This window comes from Symphalangus syndactylus, chromosome 15, assembly GCF_028878055.3.
Source record: "Symphalangus syndactylus isolate Jambi chromosome 15, NHGRI_mSymSyn1-v2.1_pri, whole genome shotgun sequence".
NCBI classification, from domain to species: Eukaryota; Metazoa; Chordata; class Mammalia; order Primates; family Hylobatidae; genus Symphalangus; species Symphalangus syndactylus.
The window spans coordinates 21,944,538-21,967,189 of NC_072437.2; the positions used below are offsets into that span (position 1 = coordinate 21,944,538).

General features: G+C 41.7%; 1 protein-coding gene across 10 annotated transcripts in view; it reads left to right on the top strand.

Annotated features, from left to right (window-relative positions):
* DOCK9 (dedicator of cytokinesis 9) overlaps positions 1–22,652 on the top strand; it is a 296,690-nt gene that overhangs the window by 249,806 nt on the left and 24,232 nt on the right. For 7 of the 10 annotated variants that reach the window (XM_055244502.2, XM_055244508.2, XM_055244506.2 and 4 more), the window contains exons 39-45: positions 293–408; positions 6,071–6,208; positions 6,324–6,506; positions 10,814–10,927; positions 11,046–11,261; positions 13,679–13,736; positions 16,070–16,176. In XM_055244502.2, the coding sequence (XP_055100477.2) occupies positions 293–408; positions 6,071–6,208; positions 6,324–6,506; positions 10,814–10,927; positions 11,046–11,261; positions 13,679–13,736; positions 16,070–16,176 (932 nt within the window). Of the gene's footprint in view, positions 1–292; positions 409–6,070; positions 6,209–6,323; positions 6,507–10,813; positions 10,928–11,045; positions 11,262–13,678; positions 13,737–14,623; positions 14,693–16,069; positions 16,177–22,652 lie in introns of all 10 variants that reach the window. The other 3 variants (XM_055244500.2, XM_055244498.2, XM_055244499.2) reach the window with 1 other exon arrangement.

Below are 22,652 nucleotides of genomic sequence, written 5' to 3' on the forward strand. Positions count from 1 at the left end.
TAAAGTTCATAGAATCGTGGCAGGTACACAGCAAGTGCATAATAAATGTTTGCTGTGGTTATTGCCCTTTCAGAGTGGGAAAAAAGTTATAATTGTATTGAAACATTATTACTACTTTCTCCCTTCCTTCCCCCTCCCACCCCGCCCCCCCACCAAAAAAAAGGCAAACACAGAGACAAGGTCCCAAAGTGGGCCTTCTGGTAAATAATCAAAAGTTGACTGTGCCTACCCCATCCTGCCAGCCTTGCCTTCTGAACCACTGGGCAGTAATCTTGTGTTGTAATTCATGCAGGCTATGGCCACTCGGATGCAGATGTTCTGCACCAGTCATTACTTGAAGCCAACATTGCTACTGAGGTTTGCCTGACAGCTCTGGACACGCTTTCTCTGTTTACACTGGCATTTAAGGTTTGTATCAATCTGCTGTTCGTGGTCCTAGTTTTACCTTTCACATTCATTCTGCTTGGTAAGCTCAATGAGCACAAACTTACTGTGTTGCATTTTTACTTCAGCAATTGTTTTTGTCCCTGTAAGGAAACCATTAATCTTTAAATTCCTTTAATGAAATCATTCCACAGTGAATGGCTTGAATGCCATGAAATAAAATTTAACTGGTCAGTGTGTGCTGCGTGCTTGGGTATGGTGGAAACACGGTCTCTGGAGGCAGTTAACTCTTGGTTCGAACCTTGAGGATGATGAATATAGGCACCTAATCAGGCATTTCTGCCTTGAATATCTTTAAATATATCCAAACGTTATAGCATTTAAATTAGATTTTTATGTAGAAAGGAGCAATAAATACAGACACATTCATCTTTTCAGTTTTTTATCTGTTACTACATTAAATGATAAAAACATTTTGGAGATAGAAAATGAAAGGGTTTTTTTTTTGTCTTGTTTTTAAGTTTTAGCAAGTAATATTCAAGTAGGTGGAGATGGACTCTTCAGCCACTCTCCTGTGTTTAGGAACCTAATACTTCTCATTCTTGCTAAATGATTACTTCCATTTCTAGCATAGAAAGGAGAAATTGATTGAGTGTTTATATGCCGTAAATATTGGAATAGTTTGCTTATTTGCGAAGGTATTTGGGAAATAGGACCAAAGTCATTCTCTGCTTTACTTGTCTCCACTACTCATAAAGCACATTCCTTCATTAGGAAGAATAATGATAGTGTTCCTGACATCATGTCACTTTATTATTATATACCTTTATTCTCCTTAGCCGCCACCCCACTCTTGTCCCCATGAAACTCATTATTAGGAGCCCAGTTGAGAGATGGGAAATGAGCTTAAAGAAAATGAGCTCGGGGTAGGAGCGCCTCGTTACCTGGAGCCTCTACTACGGGGGCTCTCAGAGTGTGGTGTCCAGGCCAGCGGCCACTGCAGTCCTGGGAGCATGTCAGAAATGGAAATCCTTGGGCCACTACCCAGACCCACTGAATCAGAGACTCTGCGCGTGAGACCTGAACATCACAGTGGCTCTACTAGAGACATGAAAGAAGCTTCAGAACCTCTCTTTTCTTTTGGGTATTTTTAGTTAAAAATTATTAGTAAATAGGCAAGGAAGGTTTTAAAAGTGAATATCTGGCCATGCACGCCTGTATCAGTCTCAAACATGAATCATTAAGTTCCGAACAGCAGTGGCAACACCTTCTTCCCCTCTCCGCCTGTGCCCCACCAGGTAAATAAGCAGAAAATTCTGGAGCTGCAGACCAGTATCATGGGGTGAGCTACAGGCACAGGGGCACAAGTGCAGTCTGAGTGGCACCTATGAGAACAGTGACGGTTTCCTTACCGAACAACCGAACAGCCTGCAGTTCTAATTCAGCCCCCTTCAAGTTGCTTGCTTAATAGTAAAGAAGAGGGGCCTGGCGAAGTGGCTCACGCCTATAATCCCAGCACTTTGGGAGGCCAAGGCAGGCGGATCACGAGGTCAGGAGATCGAGACCATTCTAGCCAACGTGGTGAAACCTCGTCTCTATAAAATGCAAAAAAATAGCCAGGCACGGTGGCGTGCACCTGTAGTCCCAGCTATGGGAGGCTGAGGCAGGGGAATCGCTTGAACCCAGGAGGCGGAGGTTGCAGTGAGCCAAGATCGCGCCACTGCACTCCAGCCTGGCGACAGAGCAAGACTTCATCTAAAAAAAAAAAAAAAAAAAAGAATGGTAAAGAAGAGTATTTGTCACTATTCCTGGATCTCTAAATATCTGGCTTCCAGTCTCGGAATGGGAAGGTAGTAGGAGTTCAGATGTGAATTCCAGGTTAACAGTAAGCACTGTTACCTGTGTTTGCTCCTCACTGGTCCTATGGCAAAGAGCCTGATCCTTGAGACACCCAAGGAAGATTGAGCTTCTAGAGCTAAGGTGATCTCTGTCCAGGTTTATATGCCTGCATGCAAAAAATGTTTCCTGTTTAAAGCTCAGCATCCCCCACTGGGAGGTGGGCGAATGTATGGTGCACTCTGTGGCATTACTGGATGTTGGGCCACATCCAGTAGACTCACAGATACGAGAGGCCCATTGGCACCGCAGCCACTGGGATCTTTCTTTGCAAATATTTACTCAGCTGAGGCATCAGTTGGACCATATCAGAAGAGTGTATAACAGTGAGTGAGCTGACATAATTCAAGAAAGTCATCTTTAGCAGGTGTAGCTCTGTGGTTACTGACTCTCTTAATTGGCCACATCTAATAAATTGCCAAAAACAATCCAGAAATCAATTTCCTAATAAGATAAAATGTTTGAAAGATTTAAGCTCAGAATTCTGGTTATTATTACATTAGCTTCCTGCTATGTATTGAGTGCCTTCTGTAGCTCAGGCATTAATCTTCACAACCAGCTCTGCCTGGTAGATCGAATTATCTCACGTTTTACAGATGAGGAAATTGTGGCTGGGAGAAGTTAGGAAATTTGCCCAAGATCACTACACAACTGGCCTGTGCGAAGGTCTTGTTCACCATTAAGTCAGATGTGTGTGAGTGTGTTTGTGTGTGTGTGTGTGTATGAGAGAGAAAGATGAAGTGAGTTGAGTAAAGATCAAGGTATTTGAAAGATCTCTTATACAGACAGAAGAAGAAAATTACCAAACACTTAGCAGGTATCAGATATATACAAATCTGGACACGTTCACACATGTTATCTCACTTAGTACTTAAAAGGGTTTGTTTTGTAAACAGGTTGTCACATGCAGAAAAATATGGTTTTTCTAATGTCTATTATTAACACAATCCCAAACCAATGCTGGCCTTCAAGTAGTTTATAATATTTTTAATGTGTTCACAGATTTAATCTGGAAATGTGTTTTTAGCAGTTCCATTTTTAGTGCCTCTTCTTGATTTGAACTGCACAGTGAGGACTAACACATAATCAGGAGCAATAGGAACCAAGACAGGGAGGAGCACATGGGCATCGGAGGCTTGCAAGGCAGCTTGTGATCTGCTTTGCACAACGAGGAGCCTGGTCTGCAGACACGTGAGGCTTAGGTCATCTTAGTGATTGGCAAGCGTCTGTAACAGAAATGGCTCTTCTACAAACTGATTTTTTAACGTTATTTTAAAATAATTATGTACATAAAACTCTCTGACTGGGAACAGTTTGCCATCTTAACTTTGTTCCAGTTACCTCATTTTGACACCCGAGATTTGTTTTCCTCCGTGTTCCTGGGTCTTTTAGAAATTACTGATACTGAGCATTCATTTTCTGAAAGGCTCGTCTCCTGGATTAAGCACCATAAGAGACCATGTTACAATGGTCAAACCTGAATCCAAGACAGAGAATTCCTGGAAAAGCAGTCTCCACTGTATTGCTAGAAAGAAGCCATGCCTTTATATTATTCTAATGTGTCATTTACTTTCCTAAGTGAAAATTTCCCATCTTCAGCAAGAGTCTATAGGGATAAAAAGATAGAAATAAGATACCCTGCCTTGTTATCTGTGGATATTTCTGAGTGGAACAGTTAAGGGCGATTTGTGTTTTGCTCTTTTTGTCCCCTGTGGGCCTTTCTGAGTGTTCACAGATGTTTTCGTATTTAGTGTATGTTACCTTCTATTTGATGAGAAAGCAGTAGGGAGACACAGAAAAAGAGGGAAGAAAAGTGATTGGAAAGTAAAAACAAGTAGTTAGGAAACCGGGGTGTGTCTGGGACAAAAGGTCCTTTACCTGTTTAAATGGAGGTTATTTACATCTTTTTTTAAAATAAATTTTATTGTATATATTTGATGTTTACAACAGGTTATGGGATACATAATGTAAATGAGCTTTAACTCCATTCTTGCAAACAAGTTTTGAGATCAGAGCTGAAGAGGACTGAATCCTGAAAATGAGAAGTAAAGGCCATGACCATAGAGCGGGAAAGGAGGAGAAATTGAACTCAAGTAGAGAAACATGGGAAAAGTGGAGAAACATTAGAAACATGGGCCAGTTCAGACAGCAGAACTGGGAAGCTTGGGAATTTTTGTAGAAACCGTATCTCCTGGATAGTCTCAGCGAACAGTGCTAAGAAAATGAAAGCTCACCTCCAGATTCACCCAAACCTTAATCCAGTCATAATTAGGAATGTAAATGCATTGGAGAAAAGCCAGGCTTTCAAACTACGGCTCCTGAGAAAATGGCGTTCATAGATAAAACTTGTAAGCAGTTCCCCAAACACTGGAAATCCCCCCCCTTTTTTTTTTGGTGAGCAGCTGCTCATGGTTGAGAATTAGATCATATTCATTTAATTAGTCCCACTTTCTGCTCATTAAATTGCTCCCCTTTCACATGATGGAATTCAATATGGTACCTTAGTATTTCATGATGGAAAGATCACTGTGAATTCCAGGTGTTCTGCCAGCTGTGATAGATCCACAATTCACTGGACCTAAAAAGAAACAAAAACTTACTCCTTGAGGAAAAATTTCTCTCCAACAACAAGACAAGGTAGATCTTGCTCTGAAACTATGACTGCAACCATAATTTGCTATGTAGCAAAATTATATGGACATAAGTTACCCCTGTTCCTTTGGCCGAATTGTAAGATTGGTTTGAGATACTGGCCTCTTGACTTTTTTTTATTAATGTCAAATCTGGCTACTTGTGCAGAATGCACACACCTATTGTTCCCCCACAGAGCTTTGTTCAGACAGCTTGTCCGTATTGGAAGGTGGTGGTGTGTCATTTAGTGTTGTGCACATTAGACACGAAGTTCATCCTGGCTGCTTGCTAGGCCTCACCTCTAGCTGCTATGTATATTCTACAGTTGATGGGAGTTGTAGCCAACCAGGCTTCCAAAGTGTTTAATTTGTGTGAATTTTCTACTGACATGAAGAAATCTTGAATGACTAGAAGCAAATTATAGTCTTCTTGTTTTCTTTGATAAGTAAAATCCACGAATGTCAAAACCCTACTAGATACCGCCTACTGAGCTAGACCAAAGTATGCATCAGATGGTTTCTACACTTGATCTCATGTCTTCACAGTCGCTGTTCAAGGTCAGTTTTAGGGTCATCATTTTACAGGTGAGGATGCTGAGACTCAGTTTACCTGTGCAAATTCATGCCTATGATAAGTGGTACCTGACCAAAGCCTGTACATTTTCCACCTTACCAAACTCTCTGATTATTCATAGCTTAGCAGAGTGCCTTAGAGGCCTGGGGAGATCACTTTTCCCTTTTCGAAGACCTGTTTCATATACCTTACTTGAGTACTTTTCCCCATCTATAATTATCGCATACCTGTGATGGCACTTCTCTGTTGGAATTAAGATGTCACAAATGACACCTCTGTATCAGCTGCTGGTAGACAGTAAAAATGAGTACATATTAATAAATAGAAGCCCAGTCAGTACTAAGCAAGTGTTCCTTTCAACTCTGTTACAGTTTGCTGGGAGGTTTATCCCCAAAACATAAATGTATTGATAGATTTGTTTGTTCTACAAAAGAATTCTGTACTTCCCTAGAGGATTCAAGGCAGAGTTTGTTTAAAGTATAAGTTGTCTTAATACTTAGAAAATGTAATTCTTGGGCCTGAAATTGTGTGAAACCTACTAGAGGTGACTGGTATGTCTAACAAAGCCGTCAATGTGTGTTTTAAGAACCAGCTCCTGGCCGACCATGGACATAATCCTCTCATGAAAAAAGTTTTTGATGTCTACCTGTGTTTTCTTCAAAAACATCAGTCTGAAACGGCTTTAAAAAATGTCTTCACTGCCTTAAGGTCCTTAATTTATAAGGTAAGTTGCTTCATGGGCAGTGGTTAGATGTTTTCCTTCTTCCCCCGGAATTGAAGGGTACATTACCGAGCACTGACCTGTCTGTGGTTTATCTGCTTCCTCTCATCCTGTCTAGTTTCCCTCAACATTCTATGAAGGGAGAGCGGACATGTGTGCAGCTCTGTGTTACGAGATTCTCAAGTGCTGTAACTCCAAGCTGAGCTCCATCAGGACGGAGGCCTCCCAGCTGCTCTACTTCCTGATGAGGAACAACTTCGATTACACTGGAAAGAAGTCCTTTGTCCGGACACATTTGCAAGTGCGTGTGGTTTAGCTTTCCAATACAGATTTACGCTGTGGAATCCTGCTGTATCAGGAAAACTTTGAGTATCACATTGACCAATTTACCTTGTCATAAAGATAATGCAAAATCTGGAAAACTGGGAAGCCACATTTGCTGGCTTGGTTTATTTCATGTTCCATTACTGTAAGATATGGGTCTGAGATGCATTTCTGTTGGTAAATTGACATTTAAATATTGAATCAATATTGGACTGAGTAAAATTCCATTGAATCAAGAAGTATTAGAACCTGTGTGAGGATGCTTAATAGTAAACATTTTAGGTAAGGAACAAAAAGCCCAACCGAAGTGGTTCTTTTTTTTTTTTTTTTTTTTAAATTTATTTATTATACTTTAGGTTTTAGGGTACATGTGCACAATGTGCAGGTTTGTTACATATGTATGCATGTGCCATGTTGATTTCCTGCACCCATTAACTCGTCATTTAGCATTAGGTATATCTCCTAATGCTGTCCCTACCCCCTCCCCCCACCCCACAACAGTCCCCGGAATGTGATGTTCCCCTTCCTGTGTCCATGAGTTCTCATTGTTCAATTCCCACCTATGAGTGAGAACATGCGGTGTTTGGTTTTTTGTCCTTGCGATAGTTTACTGAGAATGATGTTTTCCAGTTTCATCCATGTCCCTACAAAGGACACGAACTCATCATTTTTTATGGCTGCATAGTATTCCATGGTGTATATGTGCCACATTTTCTTAATCCAGTCTATCCTTGTTGGACATTTGGGTTGGTTCCAAGTCTTTGCTATTGTGAATAGTGCCGCAATAAACATACGTGTGCATGTGTCTTTATAGCAGCATGATTTATAGACCTTTGGGTATATACCCAGTAATGGGATGGCTGGGTCAAATGGTATTTCTAGTTCTAGATCCCTGAGGAATCGCCACACTGACTTCCACAATGGTTGAACTAGTTTACAGTCCCACCAACAGTGTAAAAGTGTTCCTATTTCTCCACATCCTCTCCAGCACCTGTTGTTTCTTGCTTTTTTAATGATGGCCATTCTAACTGGTGTGAGATGGTATCTCACTGTGGTTTTGATTTGCATTTCTCTGATGGCCAGTGATGATGAGCATTTCTTCATGTGTTTTTTGGCTGCATAAATGTCTTCTTTTGAGAAGTGTCTGTTCATGTCCTTTGCCCACTTTTTGATGGGGTTGTTTGTTTTTTTCTTGTAAATTTGTTTGAGTTCATTGTAGATTCTAGATATTAGCCCTTTGTCAGATGAGTAGGTTGCAAAAATTTTCTCCCATTCTGTAGGTTGCCTGTTCACTCTGATGGTAGTTTCTTTTGCTGTGCAGAAGCTCTTTAGTTTAATGAGATCCCATTTGTCAATTTTGGCTTTTGTTGCCATTGCTTTTGGTGTTTTAGACATGAAGTCCTTGCCCACGCCTATGGCCTGAATGGTATTGCCTAGGTTTTCTTGTAGGATTTTAATGGTTTTAGGTCTAACATTTAAGTCTTTAGTCCATCTTGAATTAATTTTTGTATAAGGTGTAAGGAAGGGATCCAGTTGCAGCTTTCTACATATGGCTAGCCAGTTTTCCCAGCACCATTTATTAAATAGGGAATCCTTTCCCCATTTCTTGTTTTTGTCAGGTTTGTCAAAGATCAGATAGTTGTAGATATGCGGCATCATTTCTGAGTGCTCTGTTCTGTTCCATTGATCTATATCTCTGTTGTGGTACCAGTACCATGCTGTTTTGGTTACTGTAGCCTTGTAGTATAGTTTGAAGTCAGGTAGCGTGATGCCTCCAGCTTTGTTCTTTTGGCTTAGGATTGACTTGGCGATGCGGGCTCTTTTTTGGTTCCATATGAACTTTAAAGTAGTTTTTTCCAATTCTGTGAAGAAAGTCATTGGTAGCTTGATGGGGATGGCATTGAATCTATAAATTACCTTGGGCAGTATGGCCATTTTCACGATATTGATTCTTCCAACCCATGAGCATGGAATGTTCTTCCATTTGTTTGTATCCTCTTTTATTTCATTGAGCAGTGGTTTGTAGTTCTCCTTGAAGAGGTCCTTCACATCCCTTGTAAGTTGGATTCCTAGGTATTTTATTCTCTTTGAAGCAATTGTGAATGGGAGTTCACTCATGATTTGGCTCTCTGTTTGTCTGTGATTGGTGTACAAGAATGCTTGTGATTTTTGTACATTGATTTTGTATCCTGAGACTTTGCTGAAGTTGCTAATCAGCTTAAGGAGATTTTGGGCTGAGACAATGGGATTTTCTAGATATACAATCATGTCCTCTGCAATAATCAATAGCTTAACAACCAAAAAGAGTCCAGGACCTGATGGATTCACAGCTGAATTCTACCAGAGGTACAAGAAGGAACTGGTACCATTCCTTCTGAAACTATTCCAATCCATAGAAAAAGAGGGAATCCTCCCTAACACATTTTATGAAGCCAGCATCGTCCTGATACCAAAGCCAGGCAGAGACACAACCAAAAAAGAGAATTTTAGACCAATATCCTTGATGAACATTGATGCAAAAATCCTCAATAAAATACTGGCAAACCGAATCCAGCAGCACATCAAAAAGCTTATACACCATGATCAAGTGGGCTTCATCCCTGGGATGCAAGGCTGGTTCAACATACGCAAATCAATAAATGTAATCCAGCATATAAACAGAACCAAAGACAAAAACCACATGATTATCTCAATAGATGCAGGAAAGGCCTTTGACAAAATTCAACAACCCTTCATGCTAAAAACTCTCAATAAATTAGGTATTGATGGGATGTATCTCAAAATAATAAGAGCTATATACGACAAACCCACAGCCAATATCATACTGAATGGGCAAAAACTGGAAGCATTCCCTCTGAAAACTGGCACAAGACAGGGATGCCCTCTCTCACCGCTCCTATTCAACATAGTGCTGGAAGTTCTGGCCAGAGCAATCAGGCAGGAGAAGGAAATAAAGGGTATTCAATTAGGAAAAGAGGAAGTCAAACTGTCCCTGTTTGCAGATGACATGATTGTATATCTAGGTTCTTTTCTGTCCTCTATTTGCTGACACATCTGCTATCTCTCCAGAGTTAAGGCATCCTAAATTCTCTGCTCTGAGAGCCAGCCAAGATAATGACCAAACTTGTGTATTTTTGTAAACTCTCTTTTTCTACAAACACATGGTAGGTGTCCCTTTTCCATCTCTGCATTTAACCCTTTTTTTTTTAAACAATATTTTTTGTCCACATAGGATTCATGGATACAACCATGAACAAAACAACCCTCTCCCAGCCCTCATGGAGTATAGTCTAATGGAGGTCACAGACAAGCCCTGGAACTCTGAGAGTACAAGTGTGACCACTGTTATTGTAGAGGAACTTGAGTGTATCAGGAGGGGCACCTAGAGGATGTGAAGGATGCATAGGGGCTCATGGTTGGAGTTCGGTGAGCATGTTCCAGGCCACAGTGAACCACGGGGAAGCACCCCTCTGGGGAACTAGAGATGTTCCTTACTGCAGAGTTTAGAATATGGGTGAGAAGGAGTTCAGGAGGACCCATGGTTGCATATCCAAATCATTGTGTATTTGGACAGATCTTCTGGACTCCAGTGTTGATGATGGGTCAGTCAAGGGTAGTCTAGACCTCAGCTAGGTAGACCATTGTCAAAGCTAGGTCAGAGAGGATGGTATCCTAGATCAGGGATGGTGAGGTAAGAAGGAAGAGGAGATTGAGTTGACAACATTTGGTGACCGATTGTAACTGGGTGTGGTGAAGGAAAAGGAGAAATAAAGATGGCCTCCATGCTTTAGCTCAAGCAACTGGGTAAAGGCAGTGCTATTCATAGAGCCAAAAAAAAGACAGAGCCCCCCGTGGCATAGTTAATATATCCATGTTCTGATAAAGTATTGCAAAGGACAGTCTACCCATTGCCTATTTAATACATAGAAGTTCAAACTGAAAACTGAGAAATCATGTCTCCCTCTTGGTTAGAGAAGGTAGTAGGTAAGTAACTATCCAAGTGAATGGGCTTATCTCATTTTCCTTCTCCCTTTGCTCTCCTGATCAGCATTTTGCTTTGCAAACAGTGTTTTTTAAGGATAGCAGAATCACTTTCTGTAATTATTCTTAAAGGGGAAGAAAATACCTCAGACATTGTTTCCTACACTAGAGCGACCCCTGCTCAAAGCACCCCCCAACCCCAACTTTGCCGGGTCCTCAGGCACATCCTAACTGAATGCAGAAGCCCAGCCTGGGCAGTCATTTGAAGGTAAATTGATTTGCTCATGGTTGTGTGTCCTTAAGGTTATCATATCTGTCAGCCAGCTGATAGCAGACGTTGTTGGCATTGGGGGAACCAGATTCCAGCAGTCCCTGTCCATCATCAACAACTGTGCCAACAGTGACCGGCTCATCAAGGTGGGTAGCCTGGCCCATGTTCGTTTCACCCTGAGACTCTGCGTCAGCACCTTAGGTGCTTGTGGACAGGCAGCAAACAGGAAGCCACGTGTCCTTTCCTCTTCCACCCTTGTTTTAGCACACCAGCTTCTCCTCCGATGTGAAGGACTTAACCAAAAGGATACGCACGGTGCTAATGGCCACAGCCCAGATGAAGGAGCACGAGAACGACCCAGAGATGCTGGTGGACCTCCAGTACAGCCTGGCCAAATCCTATGCCAGCACGCCCGAGCTCAGGAAGACGTGGCTCGACAGCATGGCCAGGATCCACGTCAAAAATGGCGATCTCTCAGAGGTAGTCCTGCCAGCCGCTTGAACGGGTTTTTGAAAAAACCAATGAGGCCCCATTCACTTAAAAAGCCAGTTTTGAGAAAAGTTATTCCATTAATCAAAAACCAATTAAAAGTATGCAAAACTTTAAACAGTATGAAGCCTAGGGTGACTTCATAGTTAGCTGAGCATTTTAATAACTTAAAACAAATTGTAAGGGGTTATTTTTGTCACCAAAGAGCATTGTTTAAGCTCTTAAACCTATTCATACAGTTTCCTGCTAATTAAAATACACATCAAAATTCCTCTGTAGTTCTAAAATTCAGCTATTTTATGATCAAATGAATTCCTCCTGTTATTTAAGGTAATGACAGGTGTTGCTTTCTCCTCTGTGAGGTAGTCCGTTTCCTTTTGTGGATGCAATAGGTATTCCAGCATTCCCTTCTATGCAGAGCTGACGTATTTCAATATGTAGACTGCATGGCTGGGAGTTGGGTATGTGGGCTCCAGTACAAGTAATATTGGACTTTGAATCCAAGATCCAATATTAACTAACTCTGTGACATTGAGCCAGTTTTTTAACCCCTCTGTTGCTCAATGACATCATCTGTAAAATGGGGAATTGAAGAAAACAATTGGCTGTGAGGCAGTCTGTGCTCCTAGGAGAACTCATTCAGTGTCTGTGCCTGAGATGTTTAGCTATGATCAACAGTATTACTATAGCAAGCAAGTTTTGACTTTTAAACTTTTATAACTGTTTGAATTAATAAACGTACTCTAAGTCTGAAGATTGTAACTTTTTACATATTTATTTTTCAAGGAGTTCAATGTGCTACAAAGTACACATTAACGTGACAGTTTTGTTTGACTACAAATTTAATGTAAACCACACATTGGCCATAATAAAAAGGAATAACTAAGAGAAGTAATTTTTCTATCATTCTAAGAATTTAAGATTCTTTAATGACATATGTGGGCTAGGTCTCAAAAAAAAGAAAGGAAGAACTCACTGAGCTTCAGCTATTCCTCTGTGAATTAGTTTTACGTGGCTGCCGTAACAAAGTACCCAGACTGAGTGGCTTCACACACGAATGTATCCTCACAGTTCTGGAGGCAGAAGTCCAAGAGTGCAGTGACAGCAGGGCCACATCTCCGAATGTTCTCGGGGAGAACCTGTTCCATGCCTGCCCCTGAGCTCTTTGTGTCGCCAGCAGTCTTCATGTTCCTTGGCTTGTAGCCACATCCCTCCAGTTCCTGCCTCTGTGGTCGCATGGCATCCTTCCCCATGTGTCTGTGACACCAGTAATGTTGAATTTAGGGCCCACCACACACCAGTATGACCTCATCTTAACTAATTACACCTAACAGAGCCTGTTTCCAAATAATATCACATTCTGATGTCTCAGGGAGGCCATGAATTTTGGGGGGACGCTACCCAACCCAGTATACCCAGTGAATAAGGGATGAAAGCAGCAGCTAATTTATAAGATTTCTTATTGCCCTTGCCGTGTCTGGTTTTGTGTATGTGCTCAGTAACCCATCATGTACTTTCCTGCCTGTTCAGTGCATGTGACCCTGCTGTGCACTGCAAGAGGGACACACGTGGGAGGCATGAACTCTGCCTCTGAGGACTGGACAGTACATAACTCCACTCTCCAACAGACTTCTCTCTGCACACATCAGAGTGCATGCCACACTGCTAACATTCGGTGACACACGTGCATGTGGAGCAGCCTCTGCCAGTGTGTGTTGGCTAGCTAGGGGTGAGGGTCTAGACGAGGGCACCACGTGGTGGCGCTCACCCCGCTGACAGGCACAGAACCGCATGCTTAGAACCTTGCAGCGGGTTCGCTTCTAACGGGTGTCTTTGATCTTTATAACACCGTGGCAATTTGGTGAAAAGAATTTCTTTTTTCTTTCAATTTAAGATATGTATAATGTTACCTATTTGAGATTAAATTATGGTTTTTATTTAGAATTTTATGTTTGGAAAAAATTATAACTTGCTGTTAATTTTTAAGTCAAGCGAAAAATATATTAGCACCTGAAATTTGAGCCATTCTCTCAGAATCTAGGGAGGAGCACATGTTTTCTTGAAAGCATCCTCTTTTCACTTTGAGAGAAATGATGCAGAAATATTAGGTATAGTAAGAGAAAAATGCTGCTTTTATCTTTTACTTTACAAATGTAATAATTCTACATAGAAACAAGCCTTAGCAAATTTACTGCCATTTATCTCAACTCCCAATTAATTTCAAATTTTCAGCTTATGTGAGTGGTTCCACTCTCTTCAACAGGTAAGATATCAGCCATTAGAAATACTAGCTGGTGCATTGAGATCTAATATATACGTTCATACATTGATTAGATTTCTGTCTGTGTGGGAGCATTATGACATGCTGTTATGAATGATGATTCTGAGGCATGTGTCTTCTATTATAGGCAGCAATGTGCTATGTCCACGTAACAGCCCTAGTGGCAGAATATCTCACACGGAAAGGTAAGGAATTATTCCCATGTTTTGTCAAATTAATTAGTATAAAACCACACAAAGCAGCAGACAAGTGAGAGCCATTCAGGAAGATTGGAAGGTGGGGATTTGTGTGTTTGTGAAGTGTATTCATTGTTTTATACCCTGGCGTGATGTTTGTTTGAATTGGTGGGCACAGCAGAAATGCCAGGACTAGACAGAAAAGTAGATGGCATGTTGTCATGTAACCTCCTCTGATAGCTTCACTCTGCAAAAACTAGCTAATGAGTTTTGCATCTGGCCAAATCTAGAGCTAAGAAGATACTATTTTTCCCTTAAGATAGTTCCCACTGGAACGATTAGGCAATCAAAAAGTTGTAATGGGAGATTATCAGACAGCATTAATGCAATGCAGCCCAGCTGGCTTTATTGTCTAAGAAGGCAGCCTTTCTGGTGGAAACCTTGTCTCCCAGAGGAAGGAGAGGGGGCGAGGAGTGACGCTTCATTTGTGCACTCTGCGTTTGTTCCCAGATGAGCAGGCCATGAATTCTTTCACAGGTTCCCTTTGGTTAAACAGCAGGTGCTCATTTCCACTTCAAAATCAGCACAGCCCCAAATGGTGACATTTATTTTTAGAATACTGAGGTTCTTAGAAAAGCTGGTAGTCTGTGTGAGTTACATGGGAGAAACAGCAGCACCAGATTTGGGCTAATGAGGAATAGATGTACGAAGTGAGAAATAGTATGAAACCAAAGATGCCGAGGCCACAAACTGTATATTTCTGGTGCAGCTGGCTATTTGGAATGAAACAGCAGAGCCCCAAAGAGAAAAATTTTGAAAGGGCTCCATGTTCATTTAATACCAGTACTATTTCCTGTTGAGACCTTTTATCAGGTGATGCATTTCCTCATGTTTAGAAGCAGTCCAGTGGGAGCCGCCCCTTCTCCCCCACAGCCATAGCGCCTGCCTGAGGAGGAGCCGGGGAGGTGAGCCTGAGGATCAGCCCAGCCCCCGGGGACCCCCTGCCCTGATCACCTGCCCTCCCATGGTGGGGGATTTGCCCTTTTAACTTTGCATGGACAGACTTCACTCTCCTTCCCTCCTACTCTGTGGCTCTCTGGTTGGCTGGTGGTCTATTCCTGTGGGCACGAGAGGAAAGCACCTTGGCCACCATTTTTGTTATTCCATTGGCGCCGAGTTATGTGGTGAAATGTACTATGTAGCCTAGAGCATGGGTGGTTGGTTTTTTTAATTTTATAGTTTGTATGTTAATGTATCCTCAAGCTCCTAGATTAATGCTTTTCATGGGAGACTCTTGTTTCCATATAACAAAATAAAAAACTAAACTGGGATAGTGGCAGATGCTGAATAGTCCATGAATAGTGTGGAAACCTGGGATCATGTGCAGCAGAAAAATCTCTGACTTTAGGATCTCCGTTTTCAAGGCTTGATTTCAGAATACCCTGTGTTCCTCTTTCTCCCTAAATGCAGAAGTCTCAATTCAAGTTTTTACTTCTGTTTTATTTTATTGTGAACAGTTATCTCAAAATACAGTAGTGGAACATCTCATGCCCTTCTTCACTTGATCATTTTGCATAGCTGACGTGGTCCAACTGACTTAAAGCTGTTTTCCAGTGACTCTAAGACGAGGAAAGGTCCCAAATGGGCTGTCATTGCTTAAGAAACATATCCTTATCCCAGACATTGATCCTGCCCCTAAGCTAACACCATTTCCCCTTGGAGAATCAGAGTGCCAAGGCATCCATGCGCTCTGTTGATGCAGCCAGCCACCCACCCCGGGGCCTCTGGGGTGGGAACCAGCTAAGGCAGCCTGTCTGCTCACCATTGTGGCCACGAAGCTACACCTGGGTTGTGTGGGGAAGCTCTCATCTGAGAGATGCATTCTTCCCCGGCCAGAGTGGGTGAGGTGACAGCTTGAAGGAAACAGTTCTTTTTGAATCACACATTTCTCTTATATTGACTGTGCCTTCGTTTTTCTTAGTATCTCAGCACGAATCATCCTACCAAGACAAATTTTCACTTATTGTTATTTTACTATTAATTTGATTTAATACCTATTTCTCAGTTTATACTTTAATATTTAGAGATTGCATACATTTTAATAAAGGTAGATAAAATTAAAAAGGGATAAGGAAAAGAAAGTGAAAGAGGTTAGGGTTCACTATAGGGAAGAAAAGCACACAGTAGCCCTAGGTACCCCTGTGAATGCTGGCCTGGTGCCTAAGAGATTTCAAAATCCGTTATTTCATTCAACACAGAAACACACAGGGCAGGAAAACCCCTCAGGGTTCACCCACCTTCAGGTTCCTAACTCTGACTGTCCCTCCTCCCTCTCTTCCTAGGCATGTTTAGACAAGGATGCACCGCCTTCAGGGTCATTACCCCAAACATCGACGAGGAGGCCTCCATGATGGAAGATGTAGGGATGCAGGATGTCCATTTCAACGAGGTGCGTGCTTGAACTCACATGGGCTTTCAGGTACTGGGGTATCTGGGAGCTGCTGTTTGCGTTGCTAGCGCATCAGACCAGGGCTTTTTCCTCCCTGTAGCTGCTGCTTATACACGTAGCTCTAACTGAGATGATTCTCCAGAAAACTGATGCAGAGCAGCAAAAGCTTCTGCCGTTCTCCCCTTCTAGGAGTGCCTCCTTTCTTTGGAAAGAGATTGTGAGGGGCTAGATTGTAGTGAAGTGAGGCTCAGTGCTTGAGTGCATCCAGTAAAAGTTCCAATATATTGGTCATAAAGTTTCTCATTCTTTATAGCAGTTAATTTCTCTGGCTCATGAGTTTTCTTGGTTTTAATCTGACTTTTAAATTAATGTCTCCAGCACCAGTCATCTCCCCAGGGCCAAACTCAAAGGCATGAGAGGCCAGACTCGGGTCCTGGTCATAGTAACCCCTGTCTAGGGCCTTGGTCCCTGCCTCCGCTTGTGTGCTGTGGTCCTGGTCCTATGGGCCCTTAGGAGACAGGACCACCCTGTCCCACCCCCAACAGAGACCAGCAAGTTTGACATTAGATCACCATAGCAATTTCTGCAAATTCCAGTTTCTTGCTAAAACAGGTTAGCCTTGCAGCCGCTTATCTGTAACTGGAGAGTTTTGACATAAAACTAGATATTTGAATAAATGCCAGTTTTCTGCTGGCATTCACTCTGTTTCCTTTTCCATGCCTATCTGCCTGAAGGGTTCTTTGTGTGTACCTGCCTCCCTTCAGCCCAGGGCAGAATGAAACAGCTGAGGGAAAGCTTTTTAATCCTGCCCATGTTTTAAGGAAATCGAACTTGTCCAATTTCTCCCGTGGAGTGGAAGAGCAAGCCAAGAATGGAGTCAGTCTCTTCTGCCTCTGCTGCACCTGCTTCATCCTGACTTCCAGGGCCACAGCGGTGTGGCATATGGTTGATACTGGGGCTTTTAACCATTCTCCTGCCAGGGAGGCAGGCCCTTGAACACACATCCTCATGACATGAGCTAGGCCATGAGTCAATGGTTCTCTAAGCGTGGTCCTGGAACCTTTCAGCGAGTCTTTGAGGCTGGTACTCTTGCTACTGAATGTCTATGAGGCTGGGTTTTCTTTGTATGCAATGACCCAAACAGCCTCTCAAACAGGCTGTGTGCAGAATGGATGCACATTTGGGCTTATCCTGCAAAATCAGACAGTAAAGAGAGTTGTAAAAATGGAAAATACTGCTACTCTTCACTCTTTGTTTTGGAAAAAAATCCTTTTTTTATTTAAAAATGCTATTTTTAAAATATGTAATAGGTTTATTGTTTTCATTAAATTAATAAGTAAATCTTCTTAATTTTGTTTCAGTTTTCATATCTAGTATTGTAAATATTGAGAGAGAACATTCACATAAACTTTGAGGTCCTCAATAATTCTTAAAATCTACAAAGGGGTCTTGAGCTCAAAAAGTTTAAGAACCACCGTTGTAAATTGTCTAGTCTCAAATGGCCCTCAAAATTAAGAACTATGCCTGAATTAAAAGGATAACATATTGAGTGTACTTCATGTTTAAATACTAAGATAATTTAAACCCCAATAAAGTTTTCTAGGTATCCTACAAAAAAAGAAATAGATTGGTTATTACATGGTATTAACAGTTCTGCTGTTTCTCCACCTTGAAAGGCCTGGGTGGATGGTCTTTTTTGTTTGTTTGTTTGTTTGTTTGTTTTACTTTTTACTCTCAGATATGAAACCTGCCACTGAAGGATCAAGGCCCACATACTCTTGGCTTTGAACTCCTCACTTCAGGGAAATTTCAGCTGAGTTTTTCTCTGAGAAGAGGCATGATTGCATTGTCTCCTTGCAGAATCCACCCTGGCGCCTCTGCCAAGTCAGACCTCTGGAGTGTACCATTTTGTTTGGAATTAGATAAGGAAAGCAACGATGCCAGGAACAATGAAAGATTGGAAAGTAGACTATTTTTAGTGACCTATCCTGCAGAGCTGATAAGATGAAGCTTGCATTTGCTCATCTGATTGAGTAACAGGCTGAGATAGTTATTATGTTAGAGCCCAATGAATTAGCCTGTGAAATCAAGTGCAGACAGCCTTGGGGAAATTGTGAATGGCGTCCCCTCTAAGTAATAACTAAGCCTGTGATAAGGACCCCTTTATCAGCTATTTTCAGAAGATGGATTCGTCACCTTGTCCTTGAAGCATAAACTTAGTAAATCTTTAACAAGGTCCATAGTACATGACAATCTGTGGTGATTAGGATGTGACACAGCAGGGTTATAAAGTCCTGAGTGAGCCTTGCACATCCAGATTGAAACTAACGGGCAGCAGAAAGACTAACGTGTTCTAAAAGACAGGGAAGCAGAAATTACCAGGCACGTTTTTGCATTGGCTGCCAGGATGTTGCAAGAAAAAGAGAGATGAAAATCTCTGCCAGAGAGGAAGGACTTTGGGGAAAATCTGATGGGAAATAAGTGTATAACACAGTTGAATAAAAATCATTGCCCTTTTCATCTACATTATTAGATATAATTAAATGCCTGAGATGTTCTCCTAAAGTGATTTTTTAAGGGACACTACCTAAAAATACTCAATTCTCTTAGCAGCAGGCCTCAGATGAGTTTTTATTGGCACCAATTCCACCTTCCTTGACTCTGATCTGAAGAGCAGACTCCTTTCCAGCTGCTTTTGATTAATAAAGAGAAACCTCCAATTCCTATTCACAATTTTGTTTTGCAAGACTGAGCCTGTGTAGACTGAAGAATTCAGAGTTTCCTGTGGTGTCAGAATTCCCCATGGCCCATGTAGTTCTGAGATCCCTCCCTTGTTAACGAATGCAGTACCAAGGTCCTGGAAGGATGCAGATAGCATAGTTCGGAGATTGAAGAAAGTCTAAGAAAGGAACTGTTTTTAAAAGTTCAGAGAGGGTTTAGGGAAGCCAACAAGGAATGTTGCAGTGCCCCGAGGTTAGCAGCAGCTGGGTGTCACCCCTTAACCTTAGGGAGAAAGGGAGAAATTACATAGAAGGACCACCTGGCAGGACCTGTGAGCTTTTTAGTAAAGGACTCCTCGGGGCACCCACGCAGGGAGGGAAGGAGTAACTGCCCACCTCACTCTCCTCCTGCCCCCCCAGCCTCCTGCTGGGGCCTGTCCTTGGCCAAACTCAACAGCAACCAGACAGGAGGTCGCCATGCACGAGTCCTGCTGTGTCTGCTTCCCAGAGCAGAGCCTGGGAGAACAGGGCAGGGAGGAGCTCCAGAGGGAAAAAGTAGAAAGCACAGGTGATCCTCATTATCCACCTATCTGCTGAAATTTCTTTGTAGCCCCCAAATCAATACTCCGTGGTACTTTTGTGGTCATTCAGGGATATGTACAGAGCATCAAAAGATTTTACCACTCAACTATGTTTCCAGCTGAGGCCAAACCAGGCAACACTCTGCTTCTTGTTGCAGCTCTCATCCCATTGTCAGAGGCGTTCAAACCAGAATGACTCCATCTTGAGGGAGGGCTAGGAAAATGAGGCTGGGACTTGCTGGGCTGCTTTCCCAGAAAGGCATTCTGAGCCTCTAGATGTTTATGGTTAAGGGATCAGATTAATAATGTTTACTAGACAGACCCAGACTTGAGAGTGTCCAGATATCTCAATATCTGGAGAAGAAAGGCATTCCTGATTTTTCTTTAAAGCTAATAATATCGATTTTTGCAAAATACAGTAATTAAGAAAATTAATCCTTTATCACAGATCCCCATAGCAGAGCACATCTCCCCATACATACGAGTAATGTACCTGGGGTGGATATGTTCCTCCTCTTACTTTCAGGAACACCCTACTCTGTCTATGGAGTAGCTGTACTTTCACCACTTTACTTTCTTAATAAACTTGCTTTTACTTTGCACTGTGGACTTGCCCTGAATTATTTCTTACACGAGATCCAAGAACCCTCTCTTGGGATCTGGATCGGGACCCCTTTCCTGTAACACTGAACAGGCCTCTTTTTGGTGGTCTACTTAATGCCATGTTTTTCACATTTGTGTGGATTTTGTTGGCGGTTTGCTGTTTAAAATGGCCCCAGGGCAGCGCTTAAGTGCTGTCTGGGGTTCCTAAGTGCAAGAACACTGCCATGTGTGAGTTACATAAGCTTTGTTCAGGGGTGAGTTCTAGTGCTGTTGGCTATATATTTAATGTTAATGAATCAACAATAGTTAGATGTATTTAAACAAAACACATAAAACAAGTGTAGGTATTGATTGGTTAATGAAAATGTTATAACCAGAGGCTCCCAGGAACTGAACCTTGCATTTTCTCTAGGAAGCAGACAAGTGTTCACTAATTCACAGTGACTTTATAGAACATAACTACCTTGGATGGTGAGAACTGACTGTATCTAGCACACAAAACTGTTGTTTTACAGAACAACAGGTCTCGCCATTGCAGAATTGCTGCTGAATGTAATAAACATTATATGGACTTAACTAGGCCAGTCTCTGGCTTCTATTAGTCAAAATTGTTTCTATTCAGGAATAGTTGCCAGTAAGAAACATTAAGCGTTTACATCCATAGACTATCCCAGGAGACAGAGACATCAACAGAACATATTCAGGGATTACTGTTTACGTCTCATCCAAGTGTGGCGGTTAAGCCTTTAGGGCTAGCTCATCTCCACTTTACCCCTGACTGACAGTGCTCCTGGGGCCATGAAAGTCACGTGGCACATCCTCACTGTTACAGCGATTCTCCACAACAGCAGTGGCAGTGAGTAGGGAACTTGGCCAGTGGAGTTTGGGTAGCTGTTCCACCTTTGCTGGATGCCAGCACATACTGCCCTGCTTCATTTTGCAATTGTGGACTGGGCTTCCTTGGCACTAAGCTGGGGGCCAGAGGTCTGACAGTGAGTAAGCTGTGATCCCTGCCATAGCACACTACACTCCTGCTGTTGCTTCCTACCCTCTGAGGAGAAACACCTCAACCACAGTCCCTCCAGTCTGAACTGGAAGTTGTCTGAGTTCTTCGTGACTTGGAAATTTCTAGATTGACATATGTTGATGAATTCCATAGACTGGCCATGTGCCGTGTGCTAGCTCAGGGATGTGTAAGTGAAAGTCCCTGCCTCAGAGAGTTTCACCCAGTGCAAGAATCCTCAAGCTTTCAGGTTCTTAGGAATTAGTTGGATCCCTGCTACAAGTATAGATTCCCATCCTTACCCCCCAAACCCAGATTTTGTTGGGTGGGTGTGGGGCCCAGGAATCTGTATTTTAATAAGCATCCAAGGTGATTATTCTGATGTAAGTGGTCCTCCACTGTACCTTGGGAAATGATGATATAGTAGAAATGCGCGTTACGCTGTGATAGCACACCATTGCCTAAGCCAGGTCACACATTTGCAGTTATTCCCAAATGGTAGGTAATACTGATGGCATCCAGCTTCATAGGTAAGGTTAGTTAAATTAATCCTAAAATAGAGCAGATGGTATCTCAATGAAAAAATGTTTAACCCTGCACAGACATAAGCTCATGCAGGCATTTTCATGCACATGTGTGTGCACATACACACACACAGTGTTAATGTGTTGTTTCCAGAGACAGATGCTCAGTGCCTTCAGTTGCATCACTGTGGCACACTAAAATGAGCCTGGCTAATTACATTTTTAAAAGCTTCCTTGATGGCTTATGAACTTGTTGCACTGAGTTCCTTTTAAGTCTAGGCTAATATTTTGATATTAGCCTAGGCTTAAATATTATAACATATTTTATAATATTAAAAATATAAATATATTATAAAATATTTTCCTCCAACCAGTTATTACTTAACAGTTCTTTGCATATGTCAACAATATGGGAAAAAATATCTTGGAATTTAAATTGAAAGCAAAGTGGTAAACCCATCAGGCACTCCATATGACTGCCCTGTAAGATTATCGCTATCTGACCATTGTCTGGATTTGTTCTGGTTTTCAGGTGCAATGATTGCTGAGAATTTAAATTAATAACTGGAATTTCTGCTGATAATGTTATTCATATATGCTCCAATGTTTAGTTATTGTGTCTTGGTCTTTGTGACTGTATAATTTTGTATTGATGTATGGTTTCTCAAACTTAACTGCCGGTGATTACCAGTTATTTCTATTCAAAGAATTGTTACTTGATGCAGAAGCTGTAAAGGATTAGGTATAGAGTTGACATTAACTTGAATAATTTAGCTTACTAAATTAGGATTTAATGTTCAGTAATCCACACTCTACTTATATGAGAGATGGACTTACTTTTGTAATATAAAAGCTATTTTTAGTTTGTTATTGGGTAAAATCTATGCTAACTCTGCTTTTTATAGTGTATAATACCATTTATTTATAATAATAAGTGATATTTGGACTGATACACTATAGAATTTGAATGGCCTCTGAGTCAGAAAAGAAGACAAAATAATGTTCAGTAGAGTATAAAACTTAATGATTTGTTGTTTCCTAATTC